The 17,079-nt window shown below is 42.8% G+C and overlaps 2 protein-coding genes across 10 annotated transcripts; one reads left to right on the top strand and one right to left on the bottom strand.

Moving 5' to 3' along the window:
- Window positions 1-14: 14 nt before the first annotated feature.
- STKLD1 (serine/threonine kinase like domain containing 1) lies at window positions 15-12,255 on the top strand. 9 transcript variants are annotated; one of them, XM_068211128.1, is made up of 19 exons: window positions 15-135; window positions 662-757; window positions 1,216-1,260; window positions 2,557-2,631; window positions 3,244-3,348; window positions 3,535-3,605; window positions 4,100-4,215; window positions 4,578-4,690; window positions 4,781-4,941; window positions 5,375-5,505; window positions 6,131-6,214; window positions 6,878-6,994; window positions 7,543-7,677; window positions 8,542-8,670; window positions 9,484-9,621; window positions 10,194-10,322; window positions 10,596-10,733; window positions 11,061-11,140; window positions 11,951-12,255. In XM_068211128.1, the coding sequence occupies exons 1-19, from the start codon at window positions 121-123 to the stop codon at window positions 12,011-12,013; spliced, it is 1,941 nt and encodes a 646-aa protein (XP_068067229.1). In that variant the 5' UTR covers window positions 15-120; the 3' UTR covers window positions 12,014-12,255. The 9 variants fall into 9 exon arrangements, with proteins under 9 accessions (XP_068067229.1, XP_068067230.1, XP_068067233.1 ...); XM_068211129.1 differs by lacking the exon at window positions 2,557-2,631; XM_068211132.1 differs by lacking the exon at window positions 3,244-3,348.
- Window positions 11,857-16,929, bottom strand: REXO4 (REX4 homolog, 3'-5' exonuclease). The gene is made up of 8 exons (XM_068211137.1): window positions 16,706-16,929; window positions 15,897-16,255; window positions 15,462-15,614; window positions 14,534-14,727; window positions 13,913-14,001; window positions 13,621-13,695; window positions 13,285-13,359; window positions 11,857-12,677 (listed from the first exon to the last, which is right to left on the bottom strand). The coding sequence occupies exons 1-8, from the start codon at window positions 16,898-16,900 to the stop codon at window positions 12,576-12,578; spliced, it is 1,242 nt and encodes a 413-aa protein (XP_068067238.1). The 5' UTR covers window positions 16,901-16,929; the 3' UTR covers window positions 11,857-12,575.
- Between the last annotated feature and the right edge of the window lie 150 nt (window positions 16,930-17,079).

Below are 17,079 nucleotides of genomic sequence, written 5' to 3'. Positions count from 1 at the left end.
CCCCTCAGCGCTCTTAAAGGGGCCGCGCCCTCGCCGCGCTGTTGCATGTAGTGGCGGTGGGGGGGGGGGGTCTCACGCCCTCAGGGCCGCTGCCCCGCGGGCCCGGGCTGTGTGCCCGCCATGGAAAAATATGAGGTGCTGCCCCCAGACTCAAGCTCTACCCGGCAATAAGCGGGCGGCTGCAGCGTTGCGGGGGTGTCGGTGGTGCTGTGTGGGGTACATGGCCCTGAGGGGGGCTCCGTGACCAGGGCAGGTGCAGTGGGTGCCCCTGGGGACATGGCGTGAGTGGCTCTGAGGGGGTCAAGTGACGCTGGAGGGGTTTATGAGGGCTCCGCGGCCCTGGGGAATGGTGTGGGTGCCCCTGGGAGCGGCACACGACCATAGGGCGTGGGGTTGAGGGGCCCAGGGCGGTTCTGCGGCCCTGGAGGGGGTGTGGGCGGCCCGGGGGTGTTTTCAGCACGGGGAATGCCCTGAAGAGGAGCGCAGGGAAGGCCTGCGTTCCTCTCAGGAGCTGGGGTGAAGGTGGGGGTGTCCCTAGTCCTGCTGCGGGGAGCTGGAGGTGTTTTCTGCGGGGAAGGTTTCTGTGGAAGGGGTTTTTTTTTGCCTCAGTTGTGCTGCCCTTGGCTGAGCAGGTGCTCTGGGTGTGTGCTGTGCCCGGCAGGTGCTGGAGCAGCTCCAGCCCGGGGCACTGGGCACGATGCTGGTGGCTCAGCTGAAAGCAGACCAAGGTGCCCAGAAGAAATACGCAGTGAAGCAGGTGAGCTGGTGGTTGCTATGAAAACAGGAGTTTGGCGTGTTGGTTGTCTCCAGGGGCAGACAAGGATAGTAGCACGAGACCCATGGCGGGCAGCTCAGCTGCTGGGTAAGAGTGGGCTTGCTCGTTTTAGTGCTGCTTTTTGGGAAAATGGCAGATTCCGATCAGTTTAGTGGAATGTTGAGGCTCAAAGTGGGGAAAGGGCAGCAGCCCAAGTGAGGTCCCCTCAGTGCTCTCAGCTCACTGCTGCTCTGACAGTGCTGAAACACTGTCTGCCACACACATATTTTCAGCTGTTTTACCCATCTCCTGACACCAAAACTGCCCCAAACATTAGAGATTTGACCTACCATTGAAAATTTATGTTATTTGCAGTCAAGTCACCTTGGTGAGAGTGTTGTGGCTCGAAGTTCCCTGGTGTTTCTGTTACAGTCTCAGCCCTGTCTTTTGCTTGGTTGCAGGTTGAATGCATTGATCAATACCAAGCAAATGTGGCCTTGAAGGAGGTATTGGTGCAGTCTTTTCTTTACTACTTCATTTACAAAGACCAAAGTCTTGATAGAAGCAAGTTTTTTTATCTGCAGGGATTAGCTGAGTAAATAAGTAAATCAGGTAGGACTATTTGTGGGGTGTGCTCTCTGCCCTCTGCTTGGGCTCAGGCCAGGGTTTGTATTAATTGTTATTTATGGATATGTAAATTCAAATGGACAGCTCTTCTCAGAGGATAGTTCTTTCTCAGAATTTTTATTTGTTTTGGGAAGCCAAAGGACAAAACTCATCCTTTTGGCCTTTAAGCTGAAGAAGGACCTTGGTCTGTTTGTAATTTATTATTAATAACTGGATGTCTAGATAACATATTTTATGATATGCTCTTTTTTTAGTGTTGGACATTTTTAATGTGAATAATTTCCTCCCTTTTTGTACCTTTTTTTTTTTTTTGGTGCAAACTTTGTCGTAATGCCTTGAGTAAGTATCATCAGAAATACTCTTAAAAGACCAAAAATGTTTTCAATAAAATACTGGACTAGCACATGATGGATGAGTCTCCCAGTGCCCAGTATGCACAACATCTGGAGTTGGAAAAGAAGGTGAACAAATGTTTGTACAGGTATTTTATCCTGGTCAGAGAGGTGACCTCTTTCTGTACCAAATATGGCATTACCAGTAAAACTTGATCCAATTTTCTGTTGAAATAAATATTGAATTACATCTATTAAAATAAATGCAGTTGTGCCATTTGGGAGCCTGGCTCTTTTTAGCTTTTTCTTTTGTGTCTGCACAGCCACAAACACAACTTACAGGAGTGTAACCTGAATTCTTTTTATCTTCCACATAATCAGCAAATCTGCTGAAGTGGTTAGGATTTGTTAGAGCACTGCACAGAAACCACCTTCAAGGAGATAAAAATCTCTCATGCCATTATATTTGCTGAGGTTCAAGCTTGCGTGGAGGTTACAGGAAACAATGGCTGCACTTGAAAAATCATCCTGACATATTCTAAGAAATGTTTTCAGGTTAGGATGTTAGGAACTGAAGAAGGAGGTGGTTCATACATTATCTCTCTGTGAATCAGTTTATATCTTTGAATCTCACAAAGCTGTTGCAGCACTGGGTGAAATATTTTCCTTGTTTCCACATTTGTGTATGCAAATATTTAACAGAGCTGGCACTTTGGAAGAGTTGGATCAGAAATGTGACATGAACAAGTAAGGAACTGGCTTTGGGTGTTATTTAAGGTCCTGTTGAAGGGGAGGACCGTGTAGCTATAGAAAGCTGTCTCTATTTTATCTTTTTCTGTGCAGGCAATGGATTTGCTAAAACTCTGCCATTCTAACATCTGTACTTACAAGGATTTGTTTCTGACTTGGAATAAAGAGGTGAGAATGGAACCGGATTAGTTAAACTGGAATGTGTGGTTTATGTTCTAGGCACACGAGCCTATTCACAGATTTAAATCTGGGGTCATTGGGATGAGATGCTAAAAAAGAAGGGTTTTTGATTTTAAACAATCCTGATTTTTTTTTTTTTGGCTCCTGAATACACACACTAAAAACCTGTGAATATGTATGGATTGGAGTCCATCACATGGCAGACTCCCAGATTCTGATGGGAATTAGTGTGAAATTCTGTTTTTCATGCCTGCATGAAAACCCTTCTATAGGGGACCATAAGAAGCTGAAAGCCCTGACTTACTTACTGGCAGATTTTCTTCAGTGCTTGGACAGAACTTTTGATGATTTCATGGATGTAAAATTGATTTGAATCATCCTATATAACTTCAGATAAGATCCTTATAGTGGTGGTTTATTTTATTTGCTAAAACAATGAGCATGCTGTATTTTTAATGAAAGGAATTAAATTTTGTCTCTTCTGTGAGAGAATAATCATCTCAGAAGCCTTTTGTACTGTGAGCATCACACCCACCAGTTTGGTTTTGTCTCTGTTGCCTGCAAACAATTCAGCAATTTTGGTGCAATGTTTTATTGCAGGTCTCCTCTCTGTTCCTCTGCCTGGTCATGCAGCACTCAGGCCAAGCAGATCTTTCAGCTCTAATCAAGGAAAAGAGGCAGAAGTCAGAAAAGATAACAGACATGGTAAAAAGTACAGAGGAGGCACCTGTTTGAACTGAGAGACTGGTTGCTTTTATGGTATTCCTTCTTTCTAAATATCCTCCCTAAAGCCTTCAAAGCACAGGAGGGTGGTTTTGGAAGCTCACTTCTGAAAGATATTTGAAATTTACTCTGTTTGTGTTACACTTTCATGTCTATTTCCCTCCACAGGTGGTTCAGAAGTTCCTGGGCCAGATGGTGGATGCTTTGTTTTACATACACAAACAAAATATTTGGCACAGGTGAGCAGAAATCTAATTTTCTTTGTCTGTCAGGCCCTTGTGCTTTGCAGTGTTGGTTCAGCAGTGCTCTGAGGCAGGGAATTTTACTGTTCCAAAAGGAGAAGTAGGGGGTAGAAGTTCCAGATTTTAGATTAGTTTTTTTTACTTCCAAATTTACCTATTTCCTGAGTTTTGTCTGGAATACTTGTTTAGTTGCGGTATTATTTTTTTTTAATATTTAAAAAATTGTTAATCTCTGTAAATGCTCACATTTTGGTGTCTGTGATGGACAAAGTTTGTGTATCTGAATAAAAGGCAACCCTTGCATTCCATTCTCCGATTAATTTGTGTCCCAAGCACAAATTTTAAAGCATTTAGAGAGGGAAAATTCCCCCACCACCCCCCTCAAAAAAAACCCAAACCAAACCTTCTGAGGGCTAAAGATGCAGGGAATTTGTAATTATATGTCATTAGACTCTAATTTCACAGGCTGACAGAAAATATTTGTGTTGCAGAAATCTCAAGCCATCAAACATCCTTGTGACTGGTGAGCCATCCTTCATGCTGAGTGACTTCAGTACTGAAACACTTATGAAAGATGAGCTGAAATGGAAAATCAGAGTGGAAAAAGGTAGATATTTCTTCTGCTATTTTTTCTTTCCTACTGTATTTTTAAAAGGTTTCAGTTGTGGTGGATATTTTTATTCCTCAGAGAAAAATTAAGAAAGAAGAGAAAGTTATCTTCCTTCTCCTTTCTCTGCATTAAACTATTTGTCTTCTAAATAGGATTTCCATAGGCATTTGTCTGCAGCTTTGTGTTCACAAGTGAAAAGTGTAGATATGTGTGTGAGTTTCTGCAATCAGTACAGTTGGAATCCTTTTTAGCTTTGTCCTCAGGAACATCTTAGGAAAATGTTCATTAGTTACAGTGTGCTTTGTAGTTTTTGGAAGCACAATATCAGCAATGTCACCATATGATTCCTGTTTCTACAGAAAGCAAGTCTTGGATGGCTCCAGAAACATTTCGATTTTCTTTCACTGAGAAGTCTGACATCTGGTCCCTGGGCTGTGTCCTCCTTGATATGATGAGCTGCTTTGTTCTCAATGTGTGTAAGAGTGATTTATTAGGGATTTTTTATCCTGGGCTCATCAGGATATCCGTGTGTGAGAGCTCTCTGACACTGTGCTCTTCCCAGGCAGAAGAGATAAATTCCTTACTGCAGGATATCAGAGGGGACAGCAGCTGCCTGGAAGGAGTCCTGACCCTGATGCAGGATGGAGAAAGCAGCTATTTGCCTTTTTTTCCACTTTTATTGATGATGTTACAGACTGAGCCCAGCCTGAGACCCACAGCAAGGTGAGTTCTGGCTGCCTTGCCTTGATTTATTTTGTCCTAAATCCCTCCTACCTCTACAAATTGGGAATGTTCACTGCTGTTGGAAAGGGTTAACATTGCTTATCCTCCTGCCTCAACAAACTGAGTTATTAAAGACTTAATGTTCCTTCAGAGTGGACACTGAGATGCACAGGTGTCCCTTTTTAAAGTTATAATAGAAATTCATGATATACACAATTTTATGAGCCTGAACTTGACACCTAAGCATGGCTTGTGCAACATGAGCTTTCTTGAGCTGTTTGGAAATAAATTGTTTAAGTTCTGTCAAAAATAATCTCGTCTAGAAGTAATATTAGAGTTTTTATATCAAAATGAAGCAATGCCTGTAGCTTTTTTCTTTTCTAATTTACCAGTTCTAACTCACTGGTGCTGCTTTTGTCTCTCAAAATTCCAGGGATCTGGTCTCTGTTCCATTTGTTGGGAAATGCCTGACTTTTGCTGGTGACACCTCAATAAAACTGAAGAAGTCTCTGCCTCCTGCAATAACAGATGTGCTCTTTCAGGGAGGAGTTGAAAGTGTTCTAGGTAATAAGGAGAATAAGATTAATGTAAAGGTGATTTTCCCAGGAAATAGACCCTTCCAGTCAGGATGTGTTCTACTTGGAAATAAATTCTTGGACACTCATTTTACCTGAGATAAAATGGGATACTCTTTGGAGCAAGGATCACTATGCAACTTTTCCTCTAAATTCCTAAGGTTCTCAGCCATTCCTACTACAAAAATAAACAGGGTCAGAGGTAATTCCTCTGGGAATTTGGGAGCTCCATTTACTTTGTTTGCATTGTAACATGTTTGCTGATTCGTGCCACAAGGGATCTGCTCCATGATTTTCCTTCTAAGTAAGGAAGATGTTATTTTAATCTGAAAAGTCTATTGGAATAATGCATTTTAAGCTCCTATCCCTGCTTTGGTTTAATATTCCTACAGGTCCTCAATATATATATATATATAAAATGCCAAATACATTGTGAATCATAACACTTGGTAATACTGAAATGTTTGAGTTGGGGAGGAAAACTCTTTTCAGCAATCCCAAATTTCATTCTTTTCATTCATATGAATTCACATCTTGCACAAAACAGAGACAATTTGAGTATTTAGTGTAAGTATTTGTGTGGAATGGTTGGAAGAATTTCCTCGGTTTCTCAGAATTCATGCAGGCTTCCTGGGATATTGAAGAAGTCCAGGTTAAAGGCATGCAGCACCTTGCCAGCTTTGTAAAGGATAAAAGTGGTAAGGCACTATCTGATCTATTTATTCATTCTGTTCCTTCCTTACATTTTGAGATAATAGGAAGAGGAGAACATTTCAAATGCCCATAAATGAGAATGAAATTGCTCTCTTCCTATTTCTCCAGACCAGTAGCTGATGGGATTGTGTTAGTACTTGTTCTGTACATGCTTTTGTTAACCAGCAGAGGGGCTTTACTGGGTCATAAAAATGGGCACTGGGAAAAAAAAACAAAAACCTGTGATATTTGAATTGGCAAGAAACTGACATTTGAGGAAGGTAATTTCCACAAGCCCTGGCATGACCTGGGGGTAATTCCTGGGGCTGTAAGGCTGGTAGAGCAAAAGGAAGCTACACATGGCTAATTCCTGTGTGTCTGTAAAGCTGTGAGGGTGAAAGCTGTGTATTTTCTCCCAAAAGCTGCACATTTTTCAAAAGAAGCTTTCAGATCAAGGTTCATAATTCAAAGCACTGTGTTAAATCCGTTATAAAATGCTCTGTCCTTTGACAGCTTTTAATGCTGGCATTGGCTTATGATGTTAAAACTCAGGGTTATTCTTAGCTTTAATTGATAGGAGACATTTCCCACGCAGATTAAAACAATTCACTCTGCTTTGTTCTCTTTGATTCAAGAACCTTTCTCAAAGAATTTCTTTTCCCCCACAGCATTCCCCTATCTGCTAACATGCACAGAAGTGATCACTCTTGCCATGAAGATTCACACAGATTCTCTGGATTTACAAGTAGAAGGCTGCACTTTATTCCTTGAAATTCTTAGTCAAGGTACAATTAAGACTTCCTCCTTCTGCTGGGTCTTGTAAAGATTTCTGAACCCATTACCTGCTCCATTAACAATTTTAGGGGATGAATTCAAAGAATTAAAGGAAGTTAAGCAGCTTTCTGAATTCTCATGGCCTTCCTTCAGGACTGGCATTCAGCAATTCTGTGTTAAGAGTTAATTTTAAATATAGGTGCTGATCTTGTCCAGCCAAGTTTGTTTTCATGTTATGTAGAGTGTTAATAGAGGGCATAAAGGAAACTCTTACTGTTTTGGTGTTTAAATTTTAAACCATAAAAGTGGGTTTGGGTCTCTTGTGTGGCCCCTGCTGTCACTTTCATGGCAATTTACCCCAAAACCACCTGATGATTTGAGCTTAAAAATACTAAGAATTGAGTTTCAGAAAATAAAAGTTTAAAGTAACTTCTGCTTATTTTATGTAAAGAAATGCTGCTAATTGAATGTTTTGCCATGCTGAATGCAGGACAGGGGGGTTCAGATTTCATCCAAAACCACTGAAATCTTTGTTCTATTCCAATGTTTGTGGTGACAGCTCTGGAACAGGGGGTGATGATGGCCCTGGATGAGAGTGTGGCCAGCTGCCTGTTACACACAGTGAGGAAACATTCTGAAAATGAAGAGTTCCTTTCAATGCTCTGCACATTACTGATGATGGTTTCAGCCAGTGGTGGGTCACCTTGCTCATTCTTTGGGGAATCTTAATTTATTTATACTTTTTGAAACAAATCCAAGATACAGTGCAGAACTTGTGATTTCACTAAGAGGTGTGGATGTCTATGGTAATATTGGTAAGATTGACCAGATATTGGTAACACCCCTGAAAGTTTAAGATTCAATGCTGAGGCTTCAGGGATTTACAGGACCACTCTAATATATACAATTCTGTATTTCCTCTAGGTTTGGAAACAAGTACAAGCTCTGCAAATACTAGTGCTTGAGAAAATGAGGGCATAGAACTTGAATTCTATTTTGGACTCTGCCATGATGAATTGAAACCATTCTCCCTAACTTCTCTACTTGGTTTTCTTTTCTTCTGAACTTGTAATTGCTAAATATTATAAATATTTTTAATTGTTTTCAGTGTCAGTTCAACAGTTATCAAAGACTTTTTTTAGAAATGGTTACAGTAGGATTTAGCAACAAGGGGGAAATCTTCAAAAAAATCATTACAAAGAGTCATGTCTAAGACCAAACTATTTTTATCCAGCGTTTCCTAATTCTGAAGCTTAGTCTGAATCATTAAAATGGAAACAGGTGAAAAATTGTAATTTACACCCTGTCGGTTCCTTTCCTGCTCTGTGAATTCCAAGTCTGTGAGGAAAAAGGATGGCCAGGCATGCATTTGAAAGGATCAGATGTGTTAAGTGCATATTGTTAAAGAATTCGGTCTGTTCTCTTCCTTCCTTTTGTCCAGCTGATGGGCTCATGTTACCGGTCTGTTATCTCACTTTAAACACCTTAGTGCTGCCTGTTTCGAGGCCGGTGAGTGGGACAAAAATACCAGATTCTATAGAATTTCTGTGGTTTGCAGAAGTAGCTGCGGAGAACCTAAGGAAAGTTGGATTCATTCCAGACCTTCTGTCAATTTTAAGACGTTTTCTTCATAATGACACGATCTGCTTCTCTTGCTGTGCCGTTCTCTGGAGCTTGGCTGTGAGTGGTGAGTAGAACACAGCGAGTATTGTGCCTGCACTCATGTGACTGAAGGGCAGCAGGTATTGAGCCTAATTGCGTTCAGACATTCCTGTCGCTGGGACTGGATTTTCTCCCATTCTTGTTCCACGGAGATGGAATGAGATGATCTTTAAGATTCCTTCCAGCCCAAACCAATCTGATTTTGTGATTCTGGAGAGTTGTTTCCACAGCACTGCTACCATCACTTCGTGATCCAGAGTTAAACTAGATAAAGCCAAAAATGAACGCAGAGTTTTTTAGCAACCCTTTATGTGATAAGGTGTCAAATTTGAGCCGTTCAGGCCAAGATGTGACCTGATTTTATGTTTACTGATTTGTTTCTGTGACGTGTTCTTGTGGTGTTCTGATCATCATGCAAGGCTGGAAGCACAGATTGCGCACAGTTTCACCTGGTGCGTTTTATTCCCTCTGTGCAGCAAATTACCCGTTGGATTTATGGGACAGCTGAATTCCCATCCTGCAGCCCAGATCCTGTCAAAACTGTGGTTATTTCTGGAGGCTTCTTGCTGTGATCCCTATGCATAATTTAAATGACAAAGAACACTAGTTCCTGCAGAAGTTCAGCTTTCTCCAATAAACAGAATTATTTATTAGTCCTGCAGCACTTGCTTTGGTTCTGTACATTTTTAATTCTTTCCCTCTGCTGCCCTCCAGACTAAAACAATGTTGCATTATTCCATTGCCAGCACCCATTAAGGTTTTACTGATATAATTTGACATACAGTGATATCATTGCTTCATTGAATAACTCTGCCTGGTGCATTTCCTTTCTGGTAAGGTAATCCAGAGAATAATGCAGACCGAGCAGTGCTGGAAAGTGCTCTCCCTGTCACCTCAGCAGTGCTTCAGAAACACCTCCAGAATGGAGTTGTTGCACAGTCTGCCTGCTCAGCTCTGTGGGCACTGGCACTCCAAGGTGTGTGATCCCCGTCCCCCTGTTGTCCCTTGGGCATGGAAAAGGCTGGGATGTCTGTGTGTCAGGGGTGATCCTGCAACCCAGGCTGCTGGGCTGGAGGAGGCTCTGCAGATGGCAGCAGAGTTAGGAACTTGCATCCTCTCTTGGTCGCTGTTCCCTGCACTCGCTCTGTGGCTCCCCAGTGAAGCCATTTTTGATGAGCTGTAGCAATTAAATCGCCAGATACTGCTAATAGGGAGTCCACTGGTGGGCAGCTAATTTGCTTGGTTCATTTGGAACAGTATTTCATGTTAAAAAATAAATAATCTTTCATTATCATTTGCACTAAGGAACCCATCCTTGCAGTACTACTTCTCTTATTTCTTTCTCATGCAACAATATTGTCACATTAACTTACTGCCTGCCCTTGTGCCATTGTTCCACTGGGAAAAGCTGAGCAAAACACCCTCAGCAATCACATTTCTATTCCCCATTAGAAGAATAAGTTGAGTATTCAGGACTCTTTATTCTTTTGGCCTGAAGGATACTGAAATTTTGGGCTTGTCTGTGTGTTTTGTTTATTTTCTTTAAAGGTTGCTTAACTGACAGTGACTATGAGCCCACAGCAGCACTTTTGCTGGATGCACTCAGGATGAACCCAGAAAGAGCAGTGCTGGTGAAGAATGGCTGCCTGGCATTAGCCAGCCTTGTGAGGCTCTCAGGTAACATTCAGCAGTTCTGCTTTTATCAATTACCAATCAGCTCCATCAACATGAAAACAATCATTTAAATCACTTCTGCCTGCATGACAGTGTCAGCTGCATAGCTAGTCTTCTACTTGTTCCCAGATATGCTTCAGAGTAGTTGTTAGGAAGACTGAAAATAATGGGCACAACTTCCTGAAAACGTGCCATGAGCCAGCTGGTGAGGGGATGGGAAGCAGATCCTGCAGTCTGCAGCTACAAAGAGCCCAGCAGTGTTTGTGTTCCTTGCAGAAACTGCAGCTTTGGCAATTCTGCTGGACTCAAAGGGCAGTGGAATAGAGCTGATCAAAGATGAATATCACCTTCATTCCAACGAGCCAGGGGTGGCAGAAGCTCTGTGCCTGCTGATGAACGAGATGGTTCAGTATGGTGAGATGGCTGCTGCTGTCACTTCCTGAGTCTCCTCTCTTCCAGCCCCAAAATCAGTAAAACCACAACAGCAGCTCCCAGGGACATGTTAGCTGCTCTCAGGAAACACTTACTTTGTGTCAGAGAAAGTTCCAATTCATCCTCCTGAGAATTCACTCCACTTGTTCCAAACAAATACCACTCTGATGGTAAAACATTTTCACTTTATCTTATCTTGCCTCCTCCTTGTGTAGCTCTGTCCTCTCCCCTTTTAGCCTGCTCCTTTAGCTCCCACTCCACTGGCAGTTGTGCTATAACCATACATTTTCTTGTCCATTGGCACTGCAGATGAGGTTATGCTGGATATGAGGTCCCAGAAAATGGAAAAGCTGCTGTGTGAAATAAAACTCCAGTTTCCATTTAGCATGGTATGGAGAAGTCTCTTGATAATAAAGTATATTAGTATATTATTTCTGGTGAGGGATTTGATCATAGTGCAGAAGTTTAGAGAATTAGCTGCATGTGGAGTGAAGAGTGAGTTTGTAAGGATAGTTCTAATTACTGAGAACAAGTGGTTGAAAATTGTTTTTCTTGTTAATGCTGAAATTTAAAAAAAATATATTTTGGTCTTTTGCAAGATTACAATAATTTACTACAGTCTTCATGCTACACCAGGCTAAAGTTTGTAGGAATAAAGCCATAAGTGTGTTACATCCAATTTATTTTTGGTTTGGAAGTGGCATCATTTAAAAATTAAAAAAAAAAAAACCAAAAACTTTCTGACAGTTTGTGGGAAGATTTAACTTACATTAAATTTCACCAAGTAGTCACACTGAAAAAAAACAGCAAAGTTATCAGAGCTATTTAATGTGTTACACTAATATTTCTTTTGCAATAGCTTGCTGGCAAGAAACCAATAATTAGGCTTGTTCATCAAGCCAATAGAAGTGGTTAGTCTTAATTTTGCTGATTTTAGTTATGTATTTACAGAATTGTTTTCAAAGACAGTCACAAACTGTTCTCCTGCAGGCATTGCCTGCACCCCTTCAATGAACACTGCAGCCACAAGGTAGCACAGAAAAAAATAATCACAGAAAGGGAGAAAGCTCCCTCTCCTGTTGTAACAACAGCCACTTCAAAGACCTATGTTGGACACATTGTTTTTATTAATAAATTAATACAAAAATAAGTGGAGCAACAAGGTACTCTTGTTTGACAATTCTCCCATTTCCCTCCAGGAGATTCAGACCCTGGTGGATGCAACACTTTTGAAACTGAGGAAGGAAAAACGCTTTGTCTGAGAACAAGACTTGGCCACTGCTGGATACAAAAGCCTGGATCCTCCCTTAGAGCATTCTTCTCACCAGAAAAAAATAATATTGGGCTATTAATAATATGCAAACAGGTATTTATTGATGGTTTGGGTACCACAACTGTGTAACTAACAGCAATATCTAAGAATTCACCTTCTAGTAGACCTCACTTTGTGGACCTCAACATACTTGAAATAAAGAATTTAATCCTCGGAGTTTTGACAAAGCAATGACAGTTTCTTCCTTCATCTATCATAATTTAATTTTTTAACTTATTCAATGTCTATTTCCATTGAAGAAACTGAACTGATGAAGTTCTTCCCAACTGCAGGCATTTGTTTCAAAGGTTGTTTGAACACAGTAGCAGGCACCAGGCACAGGGCCCATCCACAGGGATACCAGCAGCATTCCTGTACTTCCAGGTTACTGTCGCACTGTCTTTGGATTGATTTTATGAAGTAGCTGCTGTCAATTCTGACCTATCTTTAAATTTGGAATGTGACATCAAACCAGCAAATGCTGCAGAGATGAAAGATTCTACCCTGTGTTTTTAAGTTTTACCATTTTTGTTGTTAGCTTTGTTCTTAACAGCAGCTTCCCATTTCTTTTTCTCCAGGGTGTAAAGTCTCATAGCTGCTTGTGCATCCTGGATCTGAAAGAGAACAGACCAGACAAGGATGTGAGCTAATAAGCAGCTAAATCTTCCATCATTTTAATACATCCTTCCAATTAACATTTCATGATCTCTTTTACATTTAGGCTCTGTGCCTAGTGAAAGGGATAAATTGTGTATTTAGAGTCCAGGGCTCACCACAGGGCTCCGCTTTTCTGATTGTTACTTGGAAAGTAGTAACAGAATTTTGTCATTGATACAGTATCTATGAGCTCCCCTCCCAGTTTTGCTTCCCCAGTTCATTCCTCTTTTCCATCCTCCTGCCAACTGAAATAAAGGATCTGCTGAGGTTCAGGTGTAACCTCTCCCCCTGTTTATCCATCCTGCCACAGTGCAGCAGTGTGGAATGCTGCTTTTAGGGTAAACAGATCTTGATTGTTACCTTTCCCCCCTGGGAATTTTAACAAGAATTCAGTTAAGAGCTGACTTGTGCAGAAGTTGTTTATGAAATGAGTGAACAGTGACCAATGTTAGATGACAACCTCACTGCTGCTGCAGTCCAAGCAGAGCTTGCTGAGTTTCACTGGGATGAAGGCACGGCACTGTGGACTGAAGCCAGAGCTGGATGTTCTGAGGAGGTACCTACCGAGCAGTGCTCTGCTGTCTGCACCTGAACATTGAGCAGCTTCTCACAGAGCAGCTTCAGGGATGGCCTGGAACTCTAGAGACAGAACAGATCATAATCCATGCTGTCTCACAGGACTTGAAATAACAGAGATGGGTGTTCTATAAAAATGTTATGTTCCTCAAAGAACAGCACATCTTAGCCTCTGCTGGTGAAATAGCAGGAATAATTAATGAATTAGGAGATTTGTGTGTGCATAGGTAGGAAAGAAGGAACAGGGTCAGGTAAAAGCAAGCACAGGAGTGAGGCAGCAGCTCTAGAGTCTGTTAATTAAGCACCTTCCCAGCAGTCTCTTACCTTGACTCTCTGTTTGAAAGGTTTGTATCTCTGTGTGTCCCTGATCTTCTTGTGAGGATGATCAAGAAGTAGAACCTAGAAGAAATCACATTTCAGTCTAAAATGTGTTATTGCATGAAACTTTACAGAGCTGAATGTGCAGTTGCCTGTTGTTTCCTCCCATCCACTGTAAGAGACACTTTAAAGCCATGAAAGGACAAGACCCAGCTCATCCAGACAGGGAGGTTTCCAGGAGCTCAGGTGTGTTCCCTTGCTCCAGAATGATGTATCAGAAACCTCATTTTCAATGTACCTTTAGGTCATTCCGTAAGGCGTGTCCAACTAAAATCCTTCCCTGCAGGATCTCAGCCACCTCCTTCTGAACCGTTTTAAAGTCTTCACCTAAAAATGCCACACAAGGAAACACTTGCCATGAGCAACCACTGCATCCTTTCTGGGAAGCAACTTGGGACTATAGTTTTTGTACAGTACAGTGAATCTCTGCTTGCTAGAACATGGAGAATTCTATAAAGAGCACAGCATGAAAAGAAAATGATTTTTTTATACTATATTCCACCAGTTAGTTCCTTCAAAGGTGTAGAGAATTCTACAAAGAGCACAGCGTGAAAAGACTTTTTTTTTATACTATATTCCACCAGTTAATTCCTTCAAGGGTGTAGAGAATTCTATAAAGGGCACAGCATGAAAAGGAAATTATTTTATTTTACATCATATTCCACCAGTTAATTCCTTCAAGGGTGTTAGTGATCACTGTAGAAAAGCACATCTTCCCACAATTTTTCTTAGCATTAAGTTTAACTCAAATCTCAGCATTTGTTTTCCCAAATTAGGTCTCAAACTGTTCCAAGCTCAGCCAATGAGGCTTCTGTGACAACCCAGTGAACTGTCCCTCTTTGGGGGAAACCCCTGGTACCTGTGTTGATATTCTGAGGCCGGATACCGCTGACAGCTGTCCTGTAGTCTGTCACCTTCTCCGTGGGCTTGACATACTTGTCATAAACACACTTCCCAAACTGGTTGACGATGGACACCCGAGCCAAGATGCTGTCCTCGCCCTTGGGGCCCACCCCCACCATCTCACAGTCCATGGCCACGGCCCGGGTCAGCCTGAAAGGCAAAGGGACAGCTTGGGGACACCTCTGCAGGGCCCAGCTGCAGCTGACAGGGTTCACACCTTGGTGTGAGCAGGGCAAAGCCTGGCAGCAGAGGCAGGGAGATGTCAGCTCACTGTGCAGATCAGTTCTCAGAAGCCATTCTGCTAGCTCTGATGTCGTTATTATTGTTGTTTAATTGAAGGGATGGGACTAGAGTCAGGTTAAAAACAAGTCACTGTTCAGATAAATATTAGTCTCAGAGGCTGTGAGATGTATGAGAGTAAGTAGTTAGTTATAGCCCAAGAGTAGTTATAAGTTCTTCAATACAAGACAATATATAATTTTCTAATCTAATGGACAAAGTTTATTTTGCTTTTCTGTTACTTCTATTGCAATGTGTATACTTTTATCTAATGGGCTATTATCACATGTGCACACATGTTTCTGTTATAACATCTAAACTCAGCTTACTCTATTCAAATACATTCTTACATTATAAACCCTTCACTATCTAATCAATACAGCTTTTTGCTTACTTAAGGTGTACTATTACTTACAACTAGAGAAACATAAGTTTATGAGTTTACAGAAACAGAAGTTTTTCTGCTTAATGTCTGTGTACTTTATTTTTACATCAATCCAAGTTTCTTCTGAGGCTGCAGATGAAACCTTTCAGTGTCTCTGGAAGTGTCTATCTTTCCATTTCTCACACTCTGATGCCATCCTTCCCCCTGCAATGTCACTCACCCATCAAAAGCCTTTTCCTTAACCAGCACCTGCTCCACAGACTGGGATTGCTCTGTTTCAAGTCCCAGGTTCCTTCTGGCAATTTTTGCTGCTTCAGGTCCTAATGCTGCTTCAATATCTTTTGGATCAACATCATCAAACCAGATGTCAGCCCTGGGAAGAACAGATTTAATTACATTTAACAGTCTCAAAGCAATCTGGTGTCTGTTGTACAAAACATATGTTTACTTTCTAAACCAAGAGATAAATCCTGTGAAATTTAAGTCTGTGACTGGCACCTCTGCAGGTTTCTTGCTGTGTCTGAGGAGTAGGGGCAAAATGTTCCTTATTTCTTTCAGAATTTAGTCTGGAAAAGTGCAGCTGTTTGGCATGTACCTCTCTGTGCTCCTCCCAAAATAAATACTCACATCCAGAGCTGCTGCCTGAAATACTCACTCTTTGGGCTGCTGCTCCACGTGTTCCTCAGCTTTCCTGCTCTTATATTTCAGCTCATCCTTCTCCTTCACAACAATGTAATTTTTCTTTTTTTCTTTGCAGCCTTTCCCGTTGCTTTTGGTGCCATTTAAGTTCTTATTTGCTGTAACCTCCTTGGATTCTGGCTTGGCCAAAGGAGGACTGGCTTTAGCAGAACCACTGTCCATTTTATTTGTGGATTTGGCTTTTACCACATTCCCATTCCCATTGACTGCTGGGACTTGTGGGCTTTTGGCTGCTTTGAGTGGCTGCTTCTTTTTGGTGTCTGTTTGACCCGTGGAGATGGGCTTGTTGGAGTTGTTTGCCTTCTGTTTCAGCAGCTAAAATGACATTAAAAAAAAAAAAAAAAAAAAAAGATAGAAAGATAAAGGAAAAGAGCCTGGAAAAGAGAAGGCTTTAGAGTGACTTGTGTCCTTCCAGTACCTAAAAGGAGCCTTCAAGAAAGGGGGAGAGGGAGTATTCACAAGAGCCTGGAGTGACAGGACAAAGGCAATGACTTCAAACTGCCAGAAAGCAGCGTTAGGTGGGTATTGGAAAGAAATTCTTCTCAGTGCGAGTGGGGAGGCCCTGGCACAGGGTGCCCAGACCAGCTGTGGCTGCCCCTGGATCCCTGGAAGTGACACGGGCTGGACGCGGCTTGGAGCAGCCTGGGCAGTGGAACGTGTCCCCTCCACCGTGGAGCCGCATTCAGGCACTGCCAGCATGGCCCCGCTGCCTCCCTGTCCCAGCTCCCCGGGGCCGCCCCCGCCGCATGCCCCGGTCCCCCTCACCTCCTGCAGCGCCTTCCAGTTGGAGGAGAACTCCTGCGGGTTGCGGGGGGGACCCACGGCCGCCATGCCGGGGCCTTTCGACGCGGCCGCCGCTTCCATCAGGGCCTTCCTCTTCTTCCTCCTCTTCTTGCTCTTCCCGCGGAGCGCGCCGCTCGGCCCCGCCGCCTGCGGCTCCGCAGGGCTCTGCTTGGCCATGCGGGGTCAGCGGGGTGGGACCGGGACCGGGACCGGGACCAGGGGGCAGCGAGTCCCAACCGGGCCGGCGCTACCGCAGGGGGACCGGCACAGCAACGCACCGCCCCGGCGGGGAACGCCGGCCCACGCTTGGGTTCCGGGGCGGAGGGGGGCGGTTCCAGCGTTCCGGGGCTGGGGGG

Source organism: Anomalospiza imberbis, chromosome 21, assembly GCF_031753505.1.
Source record: "Anomalospiza imberbis isolate Cuckoo-Finch-1a 21T00152 chromosome 21, ASM3175350v1, whole genome shotgun sequence".
NCBI lineage: Eukaryota > Metazoa > Chordata > Aves > Passeriformes > Viduidae > Anomalospiza > Anomalospiza imberbis.
The sequence above is the reverse complement of the archived record's forward strand: the minus strand, read 5'-3'. Positions and strand labels throughout refer to the sequence as shown.